We start from the raw sequence: 27,803 nt of genomic DNA on the forward strand, positions 1-27,803 counted from the left end.
AAACACTATTAAATTACTTTCTAGGAAGTTCTGAAATGTTAGAACAAACTTCTCCTTGGTTTTACACATTTCTGTAGAGCAGGAAGTGCATAAATCAAAGAGGCAGCCTGGGGAATTCAAGAAACCAGTGACCAAGGCTCCTTGTTAAAAAAGGTCTTAGAATTTCTTTGTTAGTGATGCCATGTATTAAATAAAGTGGAATTTTGAAAATGATCATAGAACCACTGTGCTACAAATGTGGCAACACATTTTTTTATTTATTCAGAGTAAGATGTGTTAACATCCAGCATGACAAAATTTGTACAAAGTTCACAATTTAAAAATGAAGTATCACAGCAACTTGTGATTCCACACATTTATAGCAAAATTAAAATGTCAACAAATCCATGCCGTGTAGTACAAAAATAAATCAAACTTCAGTTCCACAGAGAGCACAATAAATAGTTTATACAAAATTCTGTCTTAATAAATGATTACTTAAATTAACTTAGAAATGAATATGAACAATAAGTTATAATAAATAAACTCTGATGACTCACAATAATTTAATATGAAAGGTCAGCATTCTAATATGTGACACTTTTGTGATCCCTATATAATAGTCACAGATAACTTTTGATTTGATATTATGTACCAACATTAGATGAGCAGCAGATTTGTGCTTAAAATCCCTTTCCATTGTACATAGGTGATAACAATAAGAATCCAAAACTGATACTATCTATTACTCTACTGAAAGCATTACTATATTGGCAAAGAAGCTGCAGACACAATGCAGTGGAAAAATGCATATGCCATTATGAACAATGAAAGCCCTAAAAGGAGGCTAGGGCAAAAGTACAATATATATGGCAGAAGGTGAACAACAAGCACCTTGCTTCAGCTCTCAAAAAGGCAATTCTGAGCATGGCAGCTACAACTAATAGCACAACAGAAAAAGGGCACTGTACAGATAAGATACTGCAGAGCCCCAAAGTAATTACATAATCTTTTCCCAGCTAGTTATTAAAGTCCTCGTGGAAAACTGTAAGCTTTTGTACAGTGAATAGTATAAAGTGCCGCTGGGATATACATATATTTATACATATATATATATACCGAGGTTGAGTATTGTATCAGAATATTTGTTGTGAGATCCCTGTAGTCTCCCTTAGCAATATTACTGGATTGGCCATAATGGCTTCCACTATAATTTGTTCAGGTTTAGTGTCACAAGGCTAATGACACAAGAAATTGCACACCTCCGTATGGATATATAGGGCAAGGTAAGTGCAAATAGTCAACTGGCACATTGTGGGGACAATGACCCTGTAAGTCCTGTTCTGCTAAAAATATTTTATTTTTTACAAAACCCATCTTTTTCATAACAAAATTTTAAAGTACTTTTGTACTTTCTGCATAACATCAAGACATGGAAGGAAAAGATATGCTATCAAATTTAAATAAATTCAACATCTGTAAAACACAACACATCACCAAATTTACTACTTAAAAAAGAAAAATGTAGTAATAAAAAGTGGTCTTATGCATACATATAGTGCAGTCATTTTGAAGAAAACAATCAAATCTTGAAGGTACAAATAAGTTTTATCTTAAAATGATCCAGTTTAAAGCAAAAAAAGTGCTGAAGTATATTTAGTTACATTAAAAATTTGATTGCATTCATTTTTGCAATAGGTAATAGTAGAACAAATACAAAGCATATGTGAATGCTGCAGTAATGATTGTTCTCCAACTAAAAGCAAAACATAAATGCTGAAATACTAAAAATGGGATCAAATGTTTGGCAAAACAAAGGGAAAAATCTTTACTGAACTGCATTCCTACTACAGAGAGCAATGAATACAGTTCAGTAAATATAACAGACGCAGATCATTTGTGTTTATCCCAAAATTAAAGATGTGAAAAGGCAATATTAATTTTAAAATATTGTCCTCCATCTTGAATTGAAAACACGGAATTTCTGAAAGATGAACTACATTGCTATAACAGATAGTCAGAGGGGCACTAGCAGTCCAGCCGAGATAAGAGAATGTTGGCTCCAAAGTTTATTTGAAAATAAAAGCTGAAATCTTCACGTTGTCCACCTCTGATATAGTTCTTTTCATAATGGAAGTTCCCATATTCATACCATGTAATGCTTAGAAGTTAATTAAAAAGTGCTGTTTAAGCTGCTTTGAATCTTCTGTCAAGTTTCCATGGCTTGATGTTGTCTTACAATAAATTACCCATTTTGCATCTTACATCTAATCCATGCCATTTTCTTGGAATTCAAAAAACCTCATTTTATTGCCCCCACCACACACCATCCTCCAAAAACAAAAGTCACATAATATTTTCAAGCATTGTTCAAAAATAAAGCATTTTTGCAACCAATTCTTGCTATGAAACAATATGCACACAAAATGTATTTCTTAAATCCCATAAAATCCTCCAACATGAGGCAAAATGATAGTGTTTAAAAAGTGGCTGCAGACCGCAACATTGTCATTCAAAGCTGTTTTTTTTTTGTCCATTTCAGTTCAAAATACTAAAACATTTAATCACTAAAGCATTAAAAAGAATTTACACTCTATTTATTTTGATCAGCTTACCTCTTCAGAAATATATATACCCCAAAAATGTGCATACATTAGCAGCTATAAACATTACATGGCATATCACACTATGTCAGCTTATATGAAAACGTACAAAATGTGAATGTATTCAAAAAACTATTCTGCAGTTACTATCTTTAAAGCAAGACATAAAATCATTATGAAGTCTTGTAAGCATAACACTGTCTCAAACAGAAATAAATATATAACACTTTCTGGTAAATTACAGCAGCAAAAAACAAGAGGCATCCTTTTTTTTAAGCAAGACTTTCACCACTATAGCAGCTGTTCAGACCTGAATTCCTCTCACAGCCTGCTTTATATTTTCCAGTAGGGCTTTATTTTCTGGACTCTGATAACGATCTTGATTTGTATACATGTCCGTCAAAGTGGTCACGTAAGCATCAAAATTTTGTTCATTGATTGGTTCCTACGAGATATTAAATAGTAGTTCATATACAACTTTTATTTTCTTAACCATATATTCATTTAAGCATAACATATTATCAAGGCATATTGCCACCATTTTTTATAATATTTAAAATGCCTATTTAGTTCTTACTTAATTTTACAGGATACACTGGAACAGGCCCTCCATGTCTTTGTTAGCAGTTAAATGTATCTTTATGGTTTCACTGTTGTTACCACAAATATCCAACTGGTTGATATAAACATAAAAAAGACATCTATTGTATGAAGTGAACTGAAGATCGCCAAATTCCTTAACTTGTGCTCTCAATCACTTACCATATGTGGCAGCTGGATATTAGCTAGACTATGAATTAAAGACTGGCTTAAATTGGCCAATTCATGAAGAAGAGACTCATTTTGCTGTTCAATTACTTTGTTCTCCTCTTCTATCGTCTTCAGGTTGCTCTCCATTGTGGTAATCTAAAATGGACAAATTTGTGTACAATGTAATATAAGGCAAACTATTATTAAGCATGTGCTCATCAAAGGGAGTGATAACAGATATACCAGAGAAAGGAGAGAAAAATTGAAAGATCATTCACTCAAACTAAACATGGCTTGCTTGAGTCTACAATTCTTATAACTGTAAAAGATTTCTGGTTCCAACTGTAAGTTGTTTAATGGCTTGTCTTTTTAATATTAACAATAATGAATGGACTTGGATTTTTGGATTTAGTTCCATTGTTTTAGGGCTTTTTTTTTTTTTTTTTCAATTGAAAGACATTACAATGGACCTTAGTTCTACACACTCCTCCATGTGGTTTAAGGTTTAACGCTTCCACTCCTAGCAGCCTACCATGCTCCTAGTCAATGGGACATTCTGCAGGAAGTCATTTATTTCCTATATTTTTTGCAACACATGTTTTGCTAGTTACACATGCACTCCTTGCTGCCCAAATGCAATTACTCTTTGGTAATTGTATTTTGATTCTGTGCAAATTCACAGGGTTGCTTTTGAAAGCTGAACAATGCACAATATATCAATATACATACAACTTCTGAATGTGTTTTAATAAATACAACTTGCAAAACTGAAGAAAATTTGCACATAGCGAAATGAGTGGATTTTTTGGAGCACATCCACTTTTACAGTTGAATACAACTGAGTATGTGCTGCTGGTATTCAAGGTGACCAGCCACAAAATATCTCCAGTCTTGTGTGGTGCTGGGCTTGAGCATTGCAGAGGCAATTTACCAAGCTCATGTAGAGCATAATAATAAGAAAGCTATAAGGATTTCAGATGAGCATTGGATTATGTTCAACCCATCAAGAGCACATGAAGAGCTCACTTGTACCTGTTAACGTTTTTCTTTAGAGACTTGTCCTTACTTTCCACACTGGATGACAACTGTTAACAGTTATTACAAACTATGCAGTGTGTGCTTGTATGTGTAGGTTAAAATAAGCATTGACAAGAGGGCAGAAAAAGAAGCCAGAGAAGTGGAAAAAATGCTAAAGAACACAAGGTTTTAAATTCCCAAAATAAGCTTAATCCATTTCTACTTTGGCATAGAGGGTGAACAGTGGGAAGAATCAATAGAATTTAAACACTGAGCTAAAGTTTGTGTTTGTGCGGTAGTAGCAGGCAGAAGGGGAAAAGGTTATGTGAATATTAACTTGACCAGGGTCACTACATTTTGGCAATTTCTGTCATAATCAGGTTGTTAGATGCCTTGAGTTTTATTGTAGATCCAGAGTTTTACTCTGCTTATGGAAATACAACTCATCGGTTGATAGACATAACTTTGACAAGAGATGTGGCAACATAATCTTTAAGTAGCTCTGACTTTGACTACAGTTGTATATATAGCAATTAATCCAACCTGTCAGTATTGCAGGGGCTTGATCTGTCATAATTAATTGATGTTGAGTTATTTCTACAACATATTATAGTAGACAAAATACTTTTCGTCAGCGTTGGAACTGGAAACACATTCTCCTCTCTTGTTTTGCTTTCAGCTTGTGCATGTTAGAGAGCAATTCTGTATGCAGACACAAAGCATCATTCATAGGTGCTTGTTAGTCAGTTGTGCTCTGATATATACCCTAAAACTTTTTTATATTACAAACCAGCACGAAGAGCTTGAGGTCAATGAAGGCCCATTTAAGTATGACATGGTGCTGCTGTCTCATGATAATTTAAGCAGCTAGAAAATCTATAAAAATTTATAGTTGAGCACTGGCACCTGAATAGATTTTTTTTTTGTTTTTCCCACTGGGTTGTGTCATGTCACATGCTGACTATCTGAAAATAATTTGAAGATTTTTCTTCTCCTCCTTACCCCCCAAACTTATGTGTTTCTACCCCTCTCATACTTTCAGACTGGAATGTTAAATTAAAAAAAAAATACTAGAAGATATTAATTTAAAAATGCTTTTTTTTGAAGTTTTTTCAAAAGGGCAACTGAGTAGAGGAGAGTGTTATAAATGTCCCAACTGAGAAAAAGTCTGCAGCATGACTTCTCACTGTATTTAATATAAAAAATTCTATATGGAAGGGAAGTCCCAGGTGTAGGAAAAACTTTCACTGGCATTTACAATCATATGGAATGAAAATACATATGAAATGTAACTTTTGCTAGTTCTGGTGTTCACAGAGTTATCACTATTTTACCATTGTGCATTTCCCACCTGTTAAGTTTTATTAAAATACAGGCGGCATGTTTTTATGTGTTTTGTTTGTTTGTTTGTTTGTTTGTTTGTTTGTTTTTAAGGTTTATCAGTAAACATTTTATTTTACTTAATATAATTTTACTATTGAAAAAAGAGGGAACTGTTGACTTGGATCTTCTTAATAGATTGATAATGACTATGATATAACTATGTGTTGGAAATGTAAATTTCTTATCTTAGGAGAGTGCAGTAATTCAAAACTGAAGCCTCCGAATTTTTGTTTGACTCAGCTGGGATTTTCCCAGCATCAGCTGGGATTTTCTGATAGTCATCAGTAGCTACTTGAGTTAGAACTGCTAAGTATTAGACCAGACTGGCCAAGGTGGCTGGGGAATCTCTGATATTGTAGGCAGTAATGAACAGGTAGAGAAGCATCTGCCAGAACTGGCTTAGGAAGAGCTACAGAGCAGGGAGGGAAGAAGACAGGTGGATGAAATAACCTTTCAAGGTCTCTTATAGCTCTATTTTCCAGAATTCTAATTATTTTAATTTATTTTAATTATTCCATTGCCAATCATTTTACCCTTTTCCTTAATTTGTTGCACTAAGGTGTGAAAAACATCCTCTGAACTTGATCCAAGTTCAAGTAAAATCATCAGTTGAGGGGTTTTGTTTTGTTTTGTTTTTCCAACACTATCGAGTGCTCCCAGGTAGGGCCTTATCTGATTTCCTAAGAATATGCAAAGTCTGAGGTGTGAAAGCTGGATTTGAGATTACTGAAGTACTTTTTCTGTACTCATTTCAGGTCAAAACTTGATGTGAAACTGCTAGCTAAATCTATTAAAATTAATGCATATTTCATGTTTGTGATAGTGTCTTCATGGCTTTATTTATTTTATTTTTTTTTATTTATGTGGGCACAAAACAAAAATGCAGAAAGTTATTGAAACTAGAGCATTTACTTCAAATACATTTCAAGTTAGCCAAACTGCTTCAAGTTATTAAAAATCTCTATTTGAATAGCACCTAAAACACAGTATTAAGCAAAAGAAAACAAACGACAGCTTCCAAGCTGCCAGATTCAAAACTTGGGATTTTCTGTCACTGATTAGTCTTCTTGCTTTACATTTTTGCAGATTTTGTCCTCATTACCCTACAATTATACTTGATCACATCAGAAAAATGTGTGAAACACAAGTCAAGTGTTATATAAAGTGCAATATAAATTTGGCTAACACTTAGAAGTCAAAGAAAAATAGGCTGAAAGGCCCTGCCCCTGTTTATGTGTATACAAAAGGACGAGGACAATGAACGTGGGACTCTTCTCTGCAAGCAGTACACAAAGAATTGGCATAGAAGAGTCACCTCTGTTTTTATCAGTATCAATGGGCATTCAATTACTATGATCATGGACTAAAGACTGATAAATAGTGAGAACTGTAGCAAAGCTTACTGTTACTGTCTGTATTCAAATCATGCGTAGATAACAGCACCAAACACTAAGTTGGACAATGGAAAATGTCAGGGAAGGAATTCAATTAATTTCCTTCTTTTTCCTTTTCCATTCAGTGTTAGGACTGGTGAAAAATGAGAGTAAAATGAGGCTTTAAGTAGTCTAATGTTAGCTTTTCCTTGTTTTTAACAGATTTATGGGAAACCTAAAAGGATTTAAGCTGGATCTGTGAAACCACTTCTCCTGCCAATGGCTGTACTTAGTGTACTAAACAATGAAGTGAAACAGGTATTCAGTTCACTATCTAAATTTCATTTGTAACACAAACCTGACAAAAGCCATTTTATTCATCTGGGCTCCTTTGTCTTGCAACTTATGTTAATGATCATAATCCAACCTAACATTTTAACTGCTATTAGAAATCACAGAATCACAGAATTGTAGGGGTTGGAACGGAACTCAAGAGATCATCAGGTCCAACCCCCAAATATGTATAGAGCCTTAGCAAGGGGAAATACAAAGCTGAACTGGCCACTGTTTTAGACAGTATAATTTGCTAAGGCTTTTTTTCTTGTTCCCATAGTTGTAACTGATGAGAAAATTGCATAATGGATAGTTTACCGATTTTATAAATCACTCACATATTTATATGTGAGGCATATGGAAGCATATATGAGGCATATATTTCCCATATTTATTTTATTTTATTTTATTTTATTTTATTTTTTTTGAAAAAGCATCTGAATTTAGGGCTTCATAAAACTGTTACCTGAGTTCTGAGTTTAATCATATCAGCTTCCATCTGGGAGTTGGATTCATTTAGTTCCTTGATCTCTTCGTCTAACTGTTTAATTTCTTCATCATTTTCTATACCTATGTGATATAAGAATAAAAGGGATGTTAAAATAACTAAGCTTTAAATTGTAGTTCAGCAAATTAATTATTTCCATATTTGAAATTAAATTTATTTCAAGTCATAGTACAAAAGAAAACAAATATATAAATAAAACATTCTTCGACCTTGTGTTCTGAAGTTAAAACAATGTGCTTTCCCACTACTTTTAAAAATTGCAGTAATTTTCCAAGTAGAGTGATGAAAATGCCCAGAGAATCAATTACACCCTTTCTCTTTTTATATACTGATTTTAACTTTGAATTAAAAGAATGATACCCATAGCAACAAATTCTGCTGCACTGTCATATGTAACTTATGTGAAAGATTATGTCCATTTATAGATCTTCCGAAGGAAAATATCTTAACATGTTCTCTTCATATGGCAGTGTTTTCAAAATAATTTGTAACTAATTTAGAAGATTTTTTTTTCCATAACACTGTGAAATTTTGTTGATGCAGTAGGATATTGTGATTTGTCTGTTGCTTTTAATAATTTAATATCATTTTAATAGTTTTTCAATCCTGCAACAACATACGACCACCTATCCACCTTGGTAAATGAGATATGAACTGGAAAATTACAATCATATATTTTACTTAGAAATATTTTAGTGTTTTAGATCTAGATAGGCGCAACAAACCTGTCTGTCTCACTCCACTGTAGGTTCAGATTCCCACAGCATAAAGCCCAGTTTTAACTCTATTGACAATGAATTCACTGTTTTTACTACAAAGATTTACACAAACAGAAAAAAGCCCATAGAGTAGTGATAACTTTAGCTTACAAAGAAATAATATTTAAAAAGGTGATGATTAAAAATTTACCATTACTGGCCCGCTGCTTTATTGTTAACATTTGTTCTCCAGACAGCTTTGCTTTCTTCATTGCTGAAGTAGCTCTGGGGCATCCTGATAAACTGTGAATAGTAAAGAGCCTGTTAATTTCGATAGGTTATTGAAAATAAATCTGTAATCCAAAACTGTAATAAAATCAGTCTTAGGGACAGTTTATTGTCACTGCACAGCACTGAAAGAGTGTGTTAGTCAGAAAAAAAAAAAAAAAGACTTACCAGTAGAGATTTCATGGTTTTATTCTTCCATCCGAATTCTTTTTGTATAGACAGCTAATATAAAAGTCAGATATATCTTGTAAAAGTATAAACTAGGGAACAACAGTCCTATGTCCTATGTTCTAAAGGCGCAATGCTCTTATTAAAAAGATATATTTTAAAAATGTTACTGTGCAAATACTGCCCCTCAGATTTACATGCCCACTCTTTGAATTTCCACATATTTTAATTCACGCTTTGAAACAGGTACCTGAATGCTGACAGAAGGGGACATGAGCTACTGGTTGCATCCAAATAACTAACCCTTATAAGCTCTGCTTCTCTTTGTGAATATCACCTACGGAGCCACATAAATTGCTTCTTGAAAAAGCAGTAACTGCATGTTAGTTTTTCTGCTGAACCCAAAGAAAAGTCATTGCCCTAAAAACAACCTTGCTTTGGGATATATCTCTCTTATAATGTACATTTGTTACACTTATGTATGTAGACTCAGTTAATGCTCATTCCCCATGTTGCCAAAATATTAAGTTTTTTATTACATTGTACAAAATAGTTTGATAGCAAATGTGGTCTTAGAGGGCTTATTGTTAAATTAAAAATAATGATCAAAAAGTGCTCCTATTTCATGTATAATTGTATACACCAAACTACCCTAATTTTCAAAATCACGTCCTTAACACACCATCACAGGTAAGATGAAATACATATCCAATCTGATTTCAAGATGGAAAACTTCTGAACCTTGCTAAACAAGTCCATATTCCTTCAACATTCAAGATTTCTTAACCACTGAAGCTGAATAATGATACACACATCTCAGAGCACACTGATAATATCACTGCAATATAGAACAAATTTCTGAGGAAGAAAAATTAAAAACATTTAATTAGGTATAGACCCAGCTTCTCACTAAAAAAAAAAGTCTTCTGATTTAAGTATAATGTTAAATTATTGAAAAGGTTTCTCTAAAAAGCCTGGGCTACTATTATCAAGTGCAGCCACCTAAAAGAAGTAAACTTTTACCAGAAAAATGTCTAAAAATTAAATGTTTTCTCAGAAGAAAAAATTGTTGTTTTTTGTTTGTTTGTTTGTTTGTTTGTTTTATTAATCCAGAGACGTTACTGAAAAGATATGTAATACAACAACACTGGTACTATCAAGAAATAGCAAGACTTAGTAACTTTTTACTGTTGCCTAAATGGTTGCACACAAGAGTATTATTCCAAGCTCTGCTACAGCCCCACTGCATAACGATAAACTAATTTCCTCTTGAAGTGTAAAAGGAAGTCTTGAGGAAGGAGGAGAGGAATAGGAATTTTGGGGAAAAAATCATTGGTGCAGGGAAAGGAATGAAAGATAAGAGTATATGCAAAATTTCTGCATCATTTAATTGGCTTCATTTTTTGTATCATCTTATTTAATGAATTTCCTCATATTTTTCCCTACTCTTTTTCAGAAGTTAGGATCATTAGGCATTGTAACAACTGCATTAGTTTGCTCTTATTTTGATCCTCAGCCTTTTCCTCCCTAAAGGTCTTAACAGCTAGGTAAACCCTCCAAATAAAACTATCCCCCAAAACAGCCCATAAATTCAGTATTCCTACTCTACGCAGAGCAACATGAAACCTGGATGACTGAATTGCACATACCTGAAATTATGGAATAATGAAAGAAAAAGTAAAGTCACAAGTATCAGAAATTTACTGTGACATTCAGAGTGCTTACATACAACCTTTCGTGCTTAAATCCCATTTTATTCCCAGGGTCCAGTCAGACACACCTAGCTTGCAGGACTGCCTAACCTTCCCAGCTTGTCTGAAAGGCTACCTCTACTAGCGTGTATACTCTGGGCTTCTCAGATTATGCTCTCTTGCTGTGGCCCCAGGCATAACGCTTTATATTTACACTATAAAGCTTTCTTACTTTTCAAAAACAGAGTGGTCACATTCCAGCTACCTAGTATCAGCAGTCTCTGGCCTGTGCTGTCACCTTTGGAAAGCTATTTGTTGGAAGGGTAGGATATATGGCTCTGCTGCAATTCAGGCATATTGCCACTAGGTGTCTTCTGCCTGAACTTGAAACGGAAAGAGCTGGGTCCTGCAAGAACTGAGGGAGAGTTGTTTTACGTAGGTTTCTTGCCTTCTCCGAGAGGCACTGTACAGCCAGATAAGACGTGGGCTAGTGAGGGGAAAGGCAGAAGGTCTGCTAGGGAAGATGCAGAAGGCTTCTGTATCCTGCAGCTAAACTGATTGTGTTCTTCCTCACTAGTGATCTAATAGGCACAGATGGAGGATGACTTTGACAAAAATGTCTGTCTTTCCATGATACCGTGTCCCCAAATACCTGACTAGAGCCTCCTTTGACCTTTTTACCCTTTACACACATGGCTATAACATGTGCATCACTGCAGTGCTATGAGTACTTTTAGTTTGTTGTGTTCTTGTCTTTAGAAGAGGTCATGTATGAACAGAAGCTCCTGACTTTTCCTGTAGCTTTGTTTAATTTAAGAGAACATTCTATAGTCCCAGAGGCACCATATTCAACACATGGGAAGATGCCAAAGTCAGACCATGCCATCAACTTCCTCTGCAGGTCTTTATTATCAAATCTGTACCTCCACTAGTTGTATATGGTAATGTAAGTGGATTAGTTCACTTTCCAGGCACTTAGCATTTCAATGGAAAATATACTAAAGTATATTTCACTTGGCTACATTCCTCAGAAATATATAAAACAAGATAGTTATGTGCATCCTCTTTGCTCAGCTATGTTGTTAAGTTACCTAAAAATACTTCAAATCATTCAAAAAGTAGCTGAGGACTCTGGGGAGTTTCTGCTCTACAAGAGCATTCTACCTCTTCCTTTCTATCTTCTTGACTATGCTTACTTGTCCTAGAAAAACAACCAAAAGAGGACAGGGCATATGGAAAGATAAGATGAGAAAAAGGGCTAAGTCAGCATTACACCAGAAGCAGGCTGTTGTACAAAAGCTGAACCTCACTATGTGGGAAATTACCCAAAAAGCTTCAGCTGAGATTCCTGTGAGACTGGGAGTAACTCCAGATTTCTAGGAGACTACTAGACTACTGGGGATAGAATAAGACAGAAGACTACTTCTGGAGACAGAAAAAGAACAGGTATGATTTTATTTGTCTCAAATATCATTAGATTTTATTTGTACAAAAGAGTAGAAGTGAATTCCATTTCAGCACTTCAAGAGCATACTGGTTTATAGTATACTGTTTTTATTACTGGTTTTAGAGTAATTTTCTTAGTAATTTTCCTAGTAGCTCACATGATTCCGTGTTTTGGATATGTGATGAAAAAGTGGTGATAACACTTTCATGTTTCAGTTGTTACAGAGCAGTGCTCACACAGAGCCAAGGACTTTTCTGCTCCTTGTGCTGCCCAACCAGCAAGGAGGACAGGAATGCACCACGAACTCTAAGGGGACACAGACAGGACAGCTGGCCCAGGCTGACCAAAGGGATGTCCCACAGTGTGTGGCATCATGCTCAGCAATAAAACTAGGGGAAAGAAGAAAAAAGGGGAGGAAGTTGGGAGTGATGGCATTTGTCTTCCCAAGTAACCTCTATACATGATGAGCCCTGCTTTACTGGAAAGGGCTGAACATCTGCCTGCCAAAGTGAAGTATTGAATGAATTCCTTATTTTGCTTTGCTTGTGCACACACCTTTTGCTTTACTTATTAAGTTGTCTATCTCAGCCCATATCTCACTTTTACCTTTCTGATTCTCTTCCCCATCCCATTGGGCAAGGAGTGAGCAAGTGACAGTGTGGGACTTACCTGCCAATTGGCATTATACACAAGAAAGAGTTAAGGAAAATATGCTGTAAGAATCTAAAACAAAACAAAACAAAACAACAGCAACAAAAAACAAAGACCAAGACAAATATGCTAGCTAGTAGTTTTGATAAGGATAATATCAAGTTTAAAGTCTTTATAGTTGATGCCTGTGTCATAGGCTTTCTATTACAAGTGAAATTAGTATGAAATCCTGGTTTTGTTTATATTTTTATTTTTTAATAAAACTTACACTGACTTTTAAACAAATATGGAAGTCTTCTGCTTGTTTACTCTAGTAAAGAACTTGTAAAATTAATCACAGTTATCTTCCTTGCTGCTGCCATTATTCTCATATGAGAAATATGAGAATATTCTCATTCTCACATGAGAAATAATGCAAAAGAAGACATAAACATAATTGAGCTTTCTTTTTGTAATAATAATAATAATAATAATAATAATAATAATAATAATAATAATAATAATAATAATAATAAAGCTTTCAACTGACATTGCTGGGGGTATGTCTGTAACAAATATAGTATAAAGATACTGACACATCATTTATCTCTATCAGATTGTGGATACCATAGGGCTTGAAGCTACAGCATTTTAGGTGTGGCTGTGAGAAGCACCAATACCCAGCTCTTTCTTCCCTCTGAATTTCTGATTCAGCAGGAGCTGTGAGCTGCTACTGCCACAGAGACAAGTCACCAACAGCCAGCTGGTCATTAGCACCATGTCTTCTTAAGATGCCATGCCTTTTGGTTCTCACTGAATTTCTACTGTCAGGTTTAACTTCTAATTTGAGAGAAAAAACAAAACAAACAAACAAATAAACTCCATAAAAAGTGCAGTCTGGCATATCATCCTAGAAAGACAGCCTCTGCAATAATGCATAAAATACTGTGATAAAATACTGTGAAAACAGGCACAGTCAGCATGGGTTCATGAAAGGCAAGTCCTGCCTGACCAACCTCATCTCCTTCTATGACCAGGTAATCTGCCTGGTGGATGAGGGAAACTCTGATATAGTCCACCTAGACTTCAACAAAGCCTTTGACACGGTCTCCCAAAGCATTCTCCTGGAGAAGCTGGCAGCCCATTGCTTGGACAAGTACACTTTTAGCTATGTTAAAAACTGGCTGAATGGCCAGGCCTACAGAGTGGTGATGAATGGAGTGAAATTCAGCTGGCGATCGGTCACCAGTGGTTGTCCCCAGGGGTTGGTATTGGGGCCCATCTTCTTTAATATCTTTGTTGATTATTTAGATGATGGAATTGAGTGCACCCTTAGTAAGTTTGCAGATGACACCAATTTGGGGGGAAGTGTTGATCTGCTGGAGGGTAGGAAAGGCCTACAGAGGGACATGGACAGGGACATTGAATCAATGGGCAGAGGACAATGGGTTGAGGTTCAACATGGCTAAGTGCCGGGTCCTGCACTTTGGTCACAACAAGACCATGCAATGCTACAGGCTTGGGGCAGAGTGGCTGGAAAGCTGTGCAGAGGAAAATGAGCCAGCATTGTGCCCAGGTGGTCAAGAAGGCCAACAGCATCCTGGCTTGTATCAGGAATAGTGTAGCCAGAAGGACCAGGGAGGTGATCGTTCCCCTGTACTCAGCTCTGGTGAGGCTGCACCTCGAGTACTGTGTTCAGCTTTGGGCTCCTCAGTACAAGAAGGACATTGAGGCCCTGGAGCATGTCCAGAGAAGGGCTATGAAGCTGGTGAAGGGCCTGGAACACAAGTCCTATGAGGAGCAGCTGATGGAACTGGGGTTGTTTAGTCTGGAGAAGAGAAGACTCAGAGGAGAACTTATTGCTCTCTACAGCTACTTGAAAAGGAGTTGTGGGGAGCTGGGGGTCGGCTTTTTCTCACATATAACTAGTGATAGGACTAGAGGGAAGGGCTTCAAATCGCGCCAAGGGAGGTTTAGATTAAAAATTAGGAGATATTATTTCTCAGAAAGAATAGTCAGGCATTGTAACATGTTGCCCAGGGAAGTCGTGGTGTCACCATCCTTGGGGGTGTTCAAGGAAAGGTTTGATGTGGTGCTTAGGGACATGGTTTAGTGGGTGATGTTGGTAGTAGAGTGAAGGCTGGACCAGATGATCTGAAAGATCTTTTCCAACCTTAATGATTCTGTGATTCTGTGAAACCCAGTCATCTGCAAGTTATGCAGAAAGATTTATATGCACAAATTAAGATAAAGTATATATATATGCACCACAAATATATATATACATATATATGGTGATCACATTTGTTAAGAGTTGAACACAATGGGAATAATTCATTTTCTTTCTTGTTTAGGAATCTGGTAACATTTCTGCAACCTATGCCTAGACTTATATTCACAGGATTTAGAAAATAAGGTGAAATTAGTCCCCAGATAAAAGGAAAATTACTGGAAGGAAAAAAAAAAGAAGTTTGAAAGGGATATCTCAGTCTTAGTACAAGTTTACCAACAAATCTAGTTTAAAACAAATGTGAGCTAAAATGCTGAACTGCTTCAAGAATGTAATTGCACTGTATTCAGGGATACAAACAAGAAAGGCTAGCTGAGTAGAGGGATCATTGATCAAGTGGAGTGATTGTCTGGGTGACTGAATTTAGTTATCTGGGTTCCATCCGTGCTCTGTTAACATTTTTTTTTTTTTTTTGCCTCAGCAGGCAGATGTAGTCTGGGTCTATCTTGAAGCTGAAGGAATTGTACTCGGCCTGTCAAGTGAAGAAAACATTTCCAAAGAGGGAAGGAGGGATGTGGGAAAGGAGGAGACATAGGTCAAATAAAAGGCAACTTTTTTATTTGGTGTGTGAAGTGCTGAATTTTACAGAGAAAAAACAGGAAGTAAAGAAACCAGAGTCTTAATCTGGAGTAAGCAAAAAGCATCCTGAGTGCTAACTTTATAAACATTATAAGATCGTAATAGATTCACTACAACAGTGTTTTTTGTTTGTTTGTTTTTTCAATCTTAAGAAAATGAAACATTTTACCTGACAAGTACCATCATCCACAGACTAAAGAAAGAGAATGGGACCTCTGCTGACTAGAGATAGATCCAAAACAAGCCCCACATTAAATCCTTTAGAAATGCTGGGAAATATAGATCACACTAAAAACTACTGCTTCATTTTGTTAATGGATGAAACCTTACTCTTAAAACTAAGCTTCTGAGCTGTTTGGTAATGTTTGAAGTTCAAGTTAAGTGATCAAACTCAGTGATCAAAGTGGCCCTTTCCTTGGTTTAATATTAAACACATCAGCCATTCATTATTTTTCTTTCTATATTGACGAGTATCAGCTGTAGAGATTTCCTTATTCCCATGAGTAAACTCTGCTACACACCTGAAAAGATGAAATACTCTATGAAAAACTCCAGCAGAGATAAAAGAAACCCTTCCTGCCCAACGTTCATTTTTATTTACACTCAAGGGTGACTGGCTTATCCCCAGCTTCTTGCTGAACTGAGAAGTCCAGACTGAAGGAGTCCAGAATTGTTAGCAGTAGAGAGGTTCTACAAACAAGGTAGTTTTGTTTGTGTTTCTGCCTAAAGAATTTTTGGGTGCATTTCCATTTCACACTTGAATGCTGGCGTACAAGAACTTTCAGTTAAATTTTCAGTCATGAGAAAAATACAGGTTAAGAGGACTAAAAGCCTGATGCAATGTGGAAAGTGGCAGCTTTTAATCCAAGCTGTTTTCTGAAGCTGCTAAAGAATGAAGAGATTTGATTTTGTTTAAATAAATCTTGCATTGGTTCTGGAACTTAGAAGCATCAAAACACAACTCAAGTGGCTAAAGAAGAAATATAGGTATTATGATTAAAAACAAAATGTAAACTTCTTAATATTTTAATGATACAAGATAGTTGTTTGAGAAAGACTTCCTATAATGAACTGCTTTCTTATCTTGGAGGGGAGGGTTAAAGTAGCATTAAATCAGGTTGGTCAAGCAACAAATGGACAACAATAGAGTGAACGGTCATGATACCCACAAGCTGAGAGAGTATTTTTTTTTTTATTCAAGATTTAAAAGGTAAAATAGTTTTATAGTTTAATTATGCCTATCCCCCCCCCCCAAAAAAAAAAAAGATAAAGTAAAAATCAAGTTATAAGTAAAACAAAATAGAAAATATGCAGAACTGTGAACATTGCCAAGCTGAGAGAAAAGGCTATGGGAGAAGGCTCAATTTGAAAGGAATCACCCTGGGGCAAAAATATACAACAGGAAAGAAAAGAGTTATTGAATCTCAAAATGCTGCAACTTTAAGAACACTGCCAAATTTGCCCTTCATCTGGGCATGGCTACTCCTGAGGCAAATTTACATCAAGTTTTGTTCATTGAAGCTGCTTACTCAGCAAAGAGGCTCTGTGTGTGGGCTTCTCACATGTGCTAATGAATGTTGACCTGTATCATCCCTAAACAGGGAAAGAGTTTTTATCTGTTGTCCAATGATGTAATAGCTGTGTCAAAAATCCCTCATTACTCTCAGGTGAGGGAGGAAATGTTGCAGCATGTTCTGTGATTTGCAGGTGGCCCTAGCACCTGTTAAGTTGCAGGAAAGGAGTGTGCACTTAATACAGCAGCATTGAGCAGAGTCTCTTAGGAGCTGGGGGACCAGCTTTGGCTACTGGAAAATGTATCAACCTTTCTCCTGTTTTATGACTGCACATAACAGGACAGATGACCTGAAGACCAGTGAATTTACTGGTCAGTCAAACAGGGCACATAATGTTGTGAAGGAAAAGGCTGAGACTTCCCTGTGTATAAATAGGTAAGGTGTATCTCTAGCTAAATGTCTCTGATTAATGTGCTTGGGTGGGCAAAAATTTCAAGTGACCTGTTTAGTGAACAAGCCCTGCTAACTTTAGACGCTTAAAATGAAACACAGTTTCTCTAGGCATGACATTAAACAACAGAGAGAAAAAAGTACTTCAAGAGGAAAATTTGTCACACATGAAATCTAAAAAGCCATACAATCCATACTGTGATCTCTACTTTTTTTTTTTTTTTTTTTTTTTTTTTTTTTTATGGGTTATGTCTGTAATGAGGACAAACAGGCTCATAACCTGAGAGCTTCTGCTAAAGTGCCTGGAATCAAGGAGATGTGCCACTGAAAGTACATGTACAAATTACTGTCTGCTGTCATTTGTCAGCTCTGCTCAGCAAAATGATTTTTCTTGTTTATATTGTGCTGTCTGCTTTTCCTAGCATGAAATTCATATTATTTTCTCCTTGACTAAGGTAAATAAGCCTCTTAAGTCCTTTTAGATTAGCTCTCTGTTAGGAGTCTTTCGGTTTAATAGACTGTATATTTGATTATAATGTTATTCCATCCTTCTTCTAAATTGTAATGAAAAGAGCTGGCAGAATGACCCACAGTTTAAGAGCCTAACTCCTTCAACAACCAGGCTTTGCTTTTAGTCACTCCTGACTTATGCCTATTTTTAAGTGATCTGACTGTAATCATCCACACTAGGTGTCTGCCTCAGGACCTTGTTTTGGTAATATACACTGTTTTGTCCATATTGAGGGGGAAAAACAATAATTCAGTGAATATTTCTACTTGTCTATAAATTGGAGCAAGACCTGACATTTCATGAGGTCTTGCTCTGAGTTTAGAGATATATTCTGCTGTCCTCATGAAAGTGTACATGGATTTGGCAGAGTTATAAGCCTCTGACTGGACACGTTCGGTAGATAAGTGTTAGCATTTGGGTGCCAGACACTTGGTATATTTTGTGTGCATGGCAACGGGGAGCACTCCAGGCCTTTCTCTGCCATCAGGTCTGTCCAGGACAGTAGGGTGCAGGGAAGAAGGGTGCTTGCTAGGAGCAAAGTTGGTGAGACCAACTGACCTGTTCTGCTGGTGCTCAGGAGAAGCACATTAGAAGACTGATGTCTACTCAACCAGACAGGGCCTGGACATGGCCTCAAGCCATGTCTAAGGCTCAGGCCAGCTAGCACTCTTCCCAGCATTGTACAGGCACCATTTTAGTGCATTTAGTGGATTTAGTAGACTTTATTGCAGTCTACGGTCACCAAAAGACAGCTTATATACAGCCACTTACATACAGGAATGGGTGTACAGACCCAGTTCTTACGTACAGGAATGGGTGTACAGACATGAAACTCTGCACATCTGGGTATAAAAAGGTACAGACATGAGACACTGCACATTTGGGTATATATGCTCATTTTGGCATAGCCTGGGAGTCTTATTTTAATACCTGATGAATGGAAATCTGGATCAGACTGTATTTTTTTCTTTTTAGTTTAATATTTTTCTTCTTTGTTTATATATTATTACACTCAATTTCCATGTTTCTCTCCTTGCCTTCTTAGAAATCTGTCAGCACATTTGCATGTCTCTCATCCTTCCATAATGTCACCATGATGACACTTGTCACTGTTGTAATTACTGTCAAATACAGTGAGTTTGGTTAATTCTTCTATGCTCTTAACATTGTATGACTTTCTCCTGCTGAATTGCAACCTAGTGTTTCTAGGGAAAAATATAAATAAGTAGAAAGCAGCAAAATAAACCTATGGCAGAGAGTGAACAGGCAGATAAACAAAGAACAACAATAAAACAAACAGCTTCAAAAAACCTACTTAGTGAAATAATAATAATCAAGAGTGAATTAATGTTGGCTCAACTGTGGCAGTGTATTTGTCAACTTGCTGTACTAACAAATAAAACAAAGGACAAGAGTTGACTTGACAAGAGGATTGGCTAGAAATACTAACAACCAAATAACTGAATGAATTGCATATTAAAGTCTTATATATCTGTAGCCTGACCATATTTATGTTTAATAAATGTATGAATGGAAGCTTTCAGCATCATCTTCAACATAGCATATGAATAGCTTTCATAAGTAACTTTTAATCTTTTTATTCCCCATACATATAATTTCTGGACACAAATTCCATATAAGTGTGATGTTTTGGAAGTTCAGAGATTTGTTTATGTTTTTAAGAATACTCACAATTATTTCTTTGTTGTTTTTACACACAATATTTTATAATGAAACACATCATTTTTGCACTATGGCTCACAGCACTGTAGCTGTATATCTTCTGATGTCTTTAATTTAGATTAGTCCACAGTACTTTGTATCATATATATATATGACCTGATCTAACTTTACAGTTTTTTTTTTTTTTTTTTTTTTTTTTTTTTAGTTAAACATCTGAGCTTAACTAAAAATCTTTGCATTTATTTGCAAACAACAGATTTTATTACTATTATTATTGTCATTGTTATTTACATTTTAGCTTTTATTTCAAATAAGCTTTCTATTCTGACAAAGAGCTGATTCCGGTCAGGAACTTATTGCCTCCATCTAAATTCTGGGCACTTTCATTTCACTATGAACTGACAGGAGAAATGGAGAAATGAACTGAGATACTAGCATTTTAGTATCTCAGATGACTTAAGGTAATGTAAGTCCTGCTGTCTTATCTACAGGCCTCATACTATACTGCATCAACACAAAGGCTATTTCAAGTCCAAGGCTCTGCAGGAATGTTTTTGTTAAAATGTCAGAAGTTGCAATCCTATATAGGAAACATTAAAAAATCATAATAATCTGAATTCTCCTCAGGCTTAGTCATTTAACAAGGGGCAATGATCAACTTCCACAACTCTCCTGAGCATTTTTCTTCTAGGCTGCCACTGCCCCTTTTCTCTGTCTCCAACTTGACATGGGTGACTTCCCTCCCACACTTCTGTACTGGGTCTGGTTGGGATGGAGTTAACTTTCCTGGCAGCAGCCCATACAGTGCTGTGCTCTGCACTTGTAGCTAGAACAGCCCTGTTATCACACTAGTGTTGTGTCTATTGCTGAGCAGTGCTGGCACAGCACCAGTATTCCCTCCAAACCCCCCAGAGCCAGCACGATGGGGGTGGGCAAGAAGTGGGGAGGGGATATCACCAGGGCAGATGCCTTAAAGCAACCAAAGGGATATTCTATACCATATGGTGTCACACTCAGCAATAAAAGGTGGGAAAAGGGAAGGAGAGGGGGGCTCTTGTAGTGAAGATGTCTGTCCTCCCAATGTGGCTGAACATTGTTTGTGGGTGGGAAGCAGAGAATATTTTTTTCCTCCCTCTGTGCTTCCATGTGGCCTTTGCTTGTTATTCTCTTTTTCCCCTCTTTCTTTTTCCTTTAACCAAATTATCCTTATCTCAACCCATTAGTTTTTTTTTTTCCTCCAGTGTACTTCTCTTCCCCTTCCTTCTTTGAAGGAGGGGTAGTGAGAGAGCAATTGTAGTAGAGTTTGATTGCCCATCAGGTTAAAGCCACCACAACTTTCCACCTCTACATGCAGTTAGCTCCACACAGAGCCTTCTCTCATGGTCTGCTGCTGTAGCCCTTTGTAATCAAATAGCTCATTTCTAAATGCTTCATTCACTGAGCTAATGCCAAGTATTTTCTTGCTTTCAAATGCCAAAGGTGAAAAACACTGATGATAAGAGAGGATATGACTTCCAGCACACAGATTGAAAGCTCTAAACAATTTAGAAACAAATTTACAGCCACTAGCACATGTCTGGAGGTGTGAAGTGTCTGGATTATCGACCTACTTCCCCTTCAGCACTCTGCATGCAAACAACACCCGCAGATAAGCCCGTTGGTAAAATGTTCTCTGGACACAGGCTCAAATTACAGCCCTGAGCACCAGATTTGTCCATAAGCAGCACTTGCAAGCCTGCCCTTCAGGAATTGGTCACGTTAAAGTTTTTTTTTTTTTTTTTTTCTTTTTCCAGACAATATCTGTTTCTAGCAAAAAAAAAAAAAAAGTAATGAGAAAAAGGATCTGCACATGAAATTTTATTGTTCCATCCTTCTTTCCTGACATTTATCATTTCCTGGATGCTTTGGGAGTTCAGGAACTCAGTAGTTCTCTGCAGATCTGTGTGAGTATAGATGTCAGTCTACTTCTAGCAAGCAGCTGCTGAAGACAATTCCTGCCTTGAGTTTTCATCTTTTCCTAACCTGCCTGTTTCCAGGCTTAGCAATGCAGCTATGCTGCTCAGAGATGTGACCAACCTAGAGTTTTCAGAGGAAATAAGCCCTGGTGCTCCTTCACCTCAGGATGTATACACAAGATGCTGAATGAACTGAGTGCACTGCTATTATCTTCCTACAGGCTTTCTGACAGCCTCACAATTAACTAGGTCTTCCTATAAAGTGAATAGCCCAAAACAGTCCTGTTTTTCTCATAACCGCATCTCAATTTCTATTTACATTTCTTCCAAAGAGAAAAGGCACTGGATGATGTTTGCAACCCCTTCCAGCATATTTAAGCATTTTGCAAACCTTGTGGTGTGCTCTCGCTGGTCAAACACAAATCCTATTCTATAAACTTATTTACAGATCTTGGAATCCCTCTGTCCTCGGTCAGGATACAGGTTCACTAAAGAAAAATTCCCCTTCTTCTCATTTTAATTTCTGTTTATTACTGACATAAACTTTAGTTTGTAATGGGGAAAATACTTAAAAATTAACAATTGCTGATATATTGTAGCTCTACCAGAATATGTTTTCCATGGTAAAGGAAATTTGAAAGCTACATTATCAAGTTTGAAATCGGTGAATACTGATTAAAATAAAAACAGGCACAGGGACAAGAACATTGTCCTAGGCATTTGTGACTGTAATTTCCACTGAAGTCAACCCAAGCCCTTCAGTGCTAAGGAGCAGGACTGCTATATCCAAGCATACTCTGAAAATGTCCTCACTAATTGTAGTATTAGAAATGATTCAGTCCAGAAAAATCTTAAATAAGATGATGCAAAGGCCTGTTCAAGAACCAATGTGGAAAGCTGCCGTATAATAAGCAAGTTACATTTCATTATAATATATTTCATTTACCTATTTACTGACTCCATGATTATATGCCTTTCAATTACTTTTCATATTGTTAATAGGTCACCTTAGTTCACAGTGGCCTTTGCTGCTGGCACTGGCTTCTTTGTGAAGCACAGTGCTCCACAACCTGTACTTCAAATCGCTCCTGATAACCCTCATTCTTTCCTATGCAAAACTCCTTGATGAAACAAAACTTCTGAGAACAGGAATGGCAAACATTAAATAAACAGAAACCTCTGTTAGTGCCTTTGTTCATAGGGTAGGAGTGTAAGTTTACTGAAGTTTGTGACTTTTTCCATTGACTACTTATTTCTTCTTCAGAAGCATGTATGCATATATTTAAATTCCAGACAACATGATACCAGTTGGAGAACAGATTTGCCTGGTCTTGTGGATCATCTCAAGTCCATTGTTATCAGTGGAATTACACCTTGTGTACAAGATGTAACAGAAGCTCTAAGAAATCTTTGCCTCAAAAACTTCTCTCTCTTTATATATACATATATTAATTGATTCAATGGTTGTCAAAATTTTCACAAGTTCGTTTGCTGTTCCAGTTTCCAGATAACAACACTAACATCTTGGATAACTGCTTGGACAACAGCACATTAACATCTGTTTACAAGTGGAGGATTATAAAATCTCAACACATTAAGGACACTATTGCATATAACTAACGTCTACTTGGAGAACTGTGCTCAGAGAGAAGTATTTGTACTGGGAAAAAAAAATCCTATCAGGAATCCTATCTCCCTATCAGGAGAGAAGTGAGCTGTACTTGCAAAAATGAAAACTTAACTACTAATTTACTGGAGGTTTTAGCAGCTTGCTTAAAGCCCATAGCTCTGCTGTCTCCCTATGCGTGATAAACACAGCCATACCTGCAAAAGATTGTATCACAAACTTAGTCTCAGTATGTAACTGTCACAACATAGTTTTTCTTTAGAAGGCAGCATTTGAGATTTACAGGCATACAGCTGTATAGCAAAATGTTGTTAGTTGCAGAGGATGAGACTATAGCCTGTTAAAAGGATTGCAGTAAAAATAGAGGATATTCCATCCTTAGATAGGAAATGCATAGTCTGCAACTTATGTGGGAATAAGCTTCAGATTGAGAAACATCCCATGGAGCTCTGGAATGCTGGGGCACATTCATTTAACACATCGAGCAGCTTTCCAGTTATCCTGCATAGCATGTTTAGTTCTCAGACGTCATAACTAAAGAATAGGATTATCTCACAGGTCTTCTGTCATTTTTGCCAGTCCATTAGGGCCATCTTGCATGCCCCAATGAACACTTCAGGCAAAAAGTACCTATCTGTAGGCAGGGGAATCCCACTCTGTTGGTGCACTCAGTGACATTTGGTGTACAGCTCTGGAAGATGTCTACTTCACAAGGTGAAGTGAACAATTCTCAAGATTCATTGACGACACTCACTGGAAAAAGAGCAAAACCACCTTGTTCGCAAAAAGTAGATGCTTAAAGTAGGTGGGTTGTTTTGAAAATCAATTTTACACGCAGAGATCGATGCACACACAGGCATGAAATACCATTTGAAATACCCTAGAGCAATGGAGACATATCTCTAATGCTAGTAAACATAAACTGGACTTATTACAAATTTCTGCCTTTCTGAGCAACTGCCAAGTAAACTATCCTAAGGCATCCAAAATAGCTTCAGGCATGATTTGTATCCTGGATTGCATAAAAAAGAACTGCGGCCAGCAGGTCAAAGGACGTGATTCTCCCTTCTGACCTGCTATCCAGCTCTGGGGTCCCCAGAACAAGAAAGACTTGGACCTGTAATAGTGAGTCCAGAGGAGGGTCATGAAAATGATCAGAGGGCTGGAGGACCTCTCCTGTGAAGACAGGCTGATGGAATTAGGGTTGTTTATCCCACAGCAGAAGAGAAGGCTTCAGGAAGCTTTAGAAAAAAAAAAAGGAAAAAAAAAAAAAAAAAAGGCCCTGAATGACAGGACAAGGGGTAATGGCTTTAAACTGAAAGAGGGTAGATTTAATTGTATATAAGGAGGACTTTTTTCATCATTTAGGTGGTGAGACACTGGAACAGATTGCCCAGAGAAGTTGTGGATACCTCATCTTTGATGGCGTTGAAAGTCAGGATGAGGCTTTGAGCAACCTAATCAGTGGAAAATGTCAGGGGTTTGTCCACGTCCATGCCATGTCCATGGTAGTGGGTTTGAAATTAGATAATCTTCAAAGGTCCTTACCAACTCAAAATATTCTATGCTTTTATGATACTTTGTGTGAGCAAATAAACTAAGCCCTTTTAACAACATCTTAAATTCTACAAGAATTAATCATCTTTTAAAAATATGACTTGTTATTAATATTGCCTTAGCTTACAGAAGCTTCAAGAAATATAATTTGCTCACAACAACTTAGAATGTTGACTCTTTGTTAAGTCAAGACAGTTAAGTAAGATCAGTCTAATTCAGTGTATCTTTTTAAACAACCTTTCATTTTCAGATGCTCTCCTCTAATAAAGGACCGCGTGGCCCAGCACCTAGTCTTACAAGGTATGATGTTTACATGTCTCAGTTTCTGTTTAAGATAACAGAGAAAGCACATAGCTACTACATGTCTAAATGTCATATTTAGGTTTTTCCACTGACTTAAAAAAAAATCTATTTTTTTTTCATTAAAACATTCCTATTTAAAAAAAGTTTAGAAACCATTTGCCCCGTATTCTTGAGGAACAGTTAGATTTAGTATCAGTAGATTCCTTTTAGAAGTTAGGATTAGTTGTTGAAACAATTTTCTCTACATAAAAACTCCTTGAAAGTTACATTATTATAGTTACAATTATATTGTGCCTTCAATTAAAGGTAAAATCACTTCAAAACTTTAATGACAGATATCTGTAAGCCAAATAAATGTTACATCATAATGAAGTAAGCTAAAGTGAAATATGAACATTAAAACTGAAGTTTTACTGAAAGTCAGAAATTTAAATCCACATGTGTACATCTGCAGAAATGGTCAGGGCTTCTGTATCTGTCACTCCCTAAGACCTATGTGAGCTGCAGGCTATTTAATGTTTGACCATCTGAGAAGTACCTCAGGTCATGGACCAAAATCCCTTCACTGCAGGTACTATATGAACACCAAGTAGAAAAACAGCTCTGAACATAAAAAATACAAACTACGTGCACACAGTTTAGATTTGTTGCATTAAGGGTAGGTAGTTTAGATATGTTGCATTAAGGGTAGGGCTTTTGAGTTAAGCTGTAAAGGCAAAGAATCAAAGGCATTATAGGCATGAGAAGTAAGAAGTAATATTTTCACCTCTATAGTTAGAAATGAGTAAAAACAAGAACAGTTTGGTTTAGTTAACTAAAGTACAGAAGTACAAAAGTTCAACTGAGGTTTGCAAGGGTAACAAATTAGGCACATTGACTTGACATATTTGAAGTAATACAGTTTTATATTAGTTACTATGGAATAAAAGAAGAGATTTACCTTGGCATTGCAATCATGCTCATGGTACAATTCCAATACAAAGATCCAAAAATATCCTTGCTTATTTGTGATCTAATATTTAAAAAGGGGACAAAATTTATCCCTAATAGACTAGCCACAAATGTCTTAAAAGCTATGAAAAATATCATCACTGAAATCTCTTCTTTTTGTTAAGTCTATGAAAAATTTGAGCTTGTATTTTTTTTTTGTTAAATATTTGTATTCTGTTATTTTTAATTAATCTGCTGTATTGTTTGGACTTTTATTCTGTAATCTACTTACTGTTTTGAGTGAACATTTTCATTATTAAATGAGAAAAATACATTGTATTTATAGAACCGGTTCCTGAAAATTCTTTCATTCCATGCTTGTTTGGGAATCAACAGTGTGTTCAACATCTCTGAAAATTAGGTGGATTCAGATGAGTGTTACAAAGTCTATTCTAAAGTAACTTGTCCAGAGTCACTCAATAAAGCAATATTTACAGGTATTGTCATGCACACTTATTTCTCTACAATCTTTTGAGTATTATAGATTCAGATTCAGGTCTCTATCTGCAAAGACTTGCATTTAAAAAAATCACAAGTCTTGATTTTAGTCACCCAAAACATATGTAGGAAGCCTATTTTTCAAAGTAATAATGAAAGTTAAAAGGAACAGAGAAATACAATGAAAAAAACTGTATTCCAAACCTTGTAAATATAATTTAAATAATAAGCTTTAAGTGAAAAATATAAGCTATAGCCACTCACCTACGATGAGTAAGAAAACTACCACTGACATGTCCTGAGCCATCACATCCTGGGGTTGGACATGACATTCCTTCCGTCTTCACTGACTTCCAGGAGAACTGTGAGCCATTTAGGTACCCATCCTTTTGCCTTTTGGCAGCTAGAGGACACCCTGATGCACTGCGATGTGATGCATATTTTCCAGTTATATGGCCCTGACCATCACAACCAGGAACTGGACATCTGGATAGCAGATAGATGAGATAAACTTTATTGTCTTGCCATCATATACCTGGTAGCCACTACAACAAAGTCAAAATAAACCTGACATGAAATTAAAAGAAAAAGCCATGCACTGTGGTCTTAAAAATGCTCAAGATACCCTTTACTGAGTAAAATTACAAACAGAACTTTACTAAATAAATAAATAAATAAAGAAAGAAAGAAATAAAATTGTTCTTTGATAAACAATAAGGAGGCTAGCCAGTAGATGAGGTCACAGATTTTGATATCATGCAATAGCAACAAAAGAAGTGATATATATGTTTGAATTGCCTGTGTTCATTACAGTAAATATCACGCTGGAATTAAAATGGGGACTACCGAGCTTGACTCAGTAAGGAAATTGCCCATAAATAATCTCTAAGCACTTAGTATTATTCTTGTTATGTTTTAAGTATGTGTATGGAATCTCAAGAAGACTTGTCTGAAGTCATGAAAATGTTAGGTATAAAAAGAGTTAGGTATAAAGCGATACATTTCTGCACTGAAAGGATGTTGCCAGGTTAAAAAATC

The 27,803-nt window shown here is 36.3% G+C and overlaps 1 protein-coding gene across 21 annotated transcripts in view; it reads right to left on the reverse strand.

The window, feature by feature from the left end:
* Positions 1-223: 223 nt before the first annotated feature.
* MYT1L (myelin transcription factor 1 like) overlaps positions 224-27,803 on the reverse strand; it is a 331,824-nt gene continuing 304,244 nt past the window's right edge. For 14 of the 21 annotated variants that reach the window (XM_068678497.1, XM_068678494.1, XM_068678495.1 and 11 more), the window contains 5 exons: positions 27,030-27,251; positions 8,856-8,947; positions 7,899-8,008; positions 3,345-3,488; positions 224-3,027 (listed from right to left, as the gene is read on the reverse strand). In XM_068678497.1, the coding sequence (XP_068534598.1) occupies positions 2,887-3,027; positions 3,345-3,488; positions 7,899-8,008; positions 8,856-8,947; positions 27,030-27,251 (709 nt within the window). In that variant the 3' untranslated portion in view covers positions 224-2,886. The remainder of the gene's footprint in view (positions 3,028-3,344; positions 3,489-7,898; positions 8,009-8,855; positions 8,948-27,029; positions 27,252-27,803) is intronic. The other 7 variants (XM_068678515.1, XM_068678510.1, XM_068678501.1 and 4 more) reach the window with 1 other exon arrangement.

The sequence above is a fragment of the Anas acuta genome, chromosome 3 (genome assembly GCF_963932015.1).
Source record: "Anas acuta chromosome 3, bAnaAcu1.1, whole genome shotgun sequence".
Taxonomy (NCBI): Eukaryota; Metazoa; Chordata; class Aves; order Anseriformes; family Anatidae; genus Anas; species Anas acuta.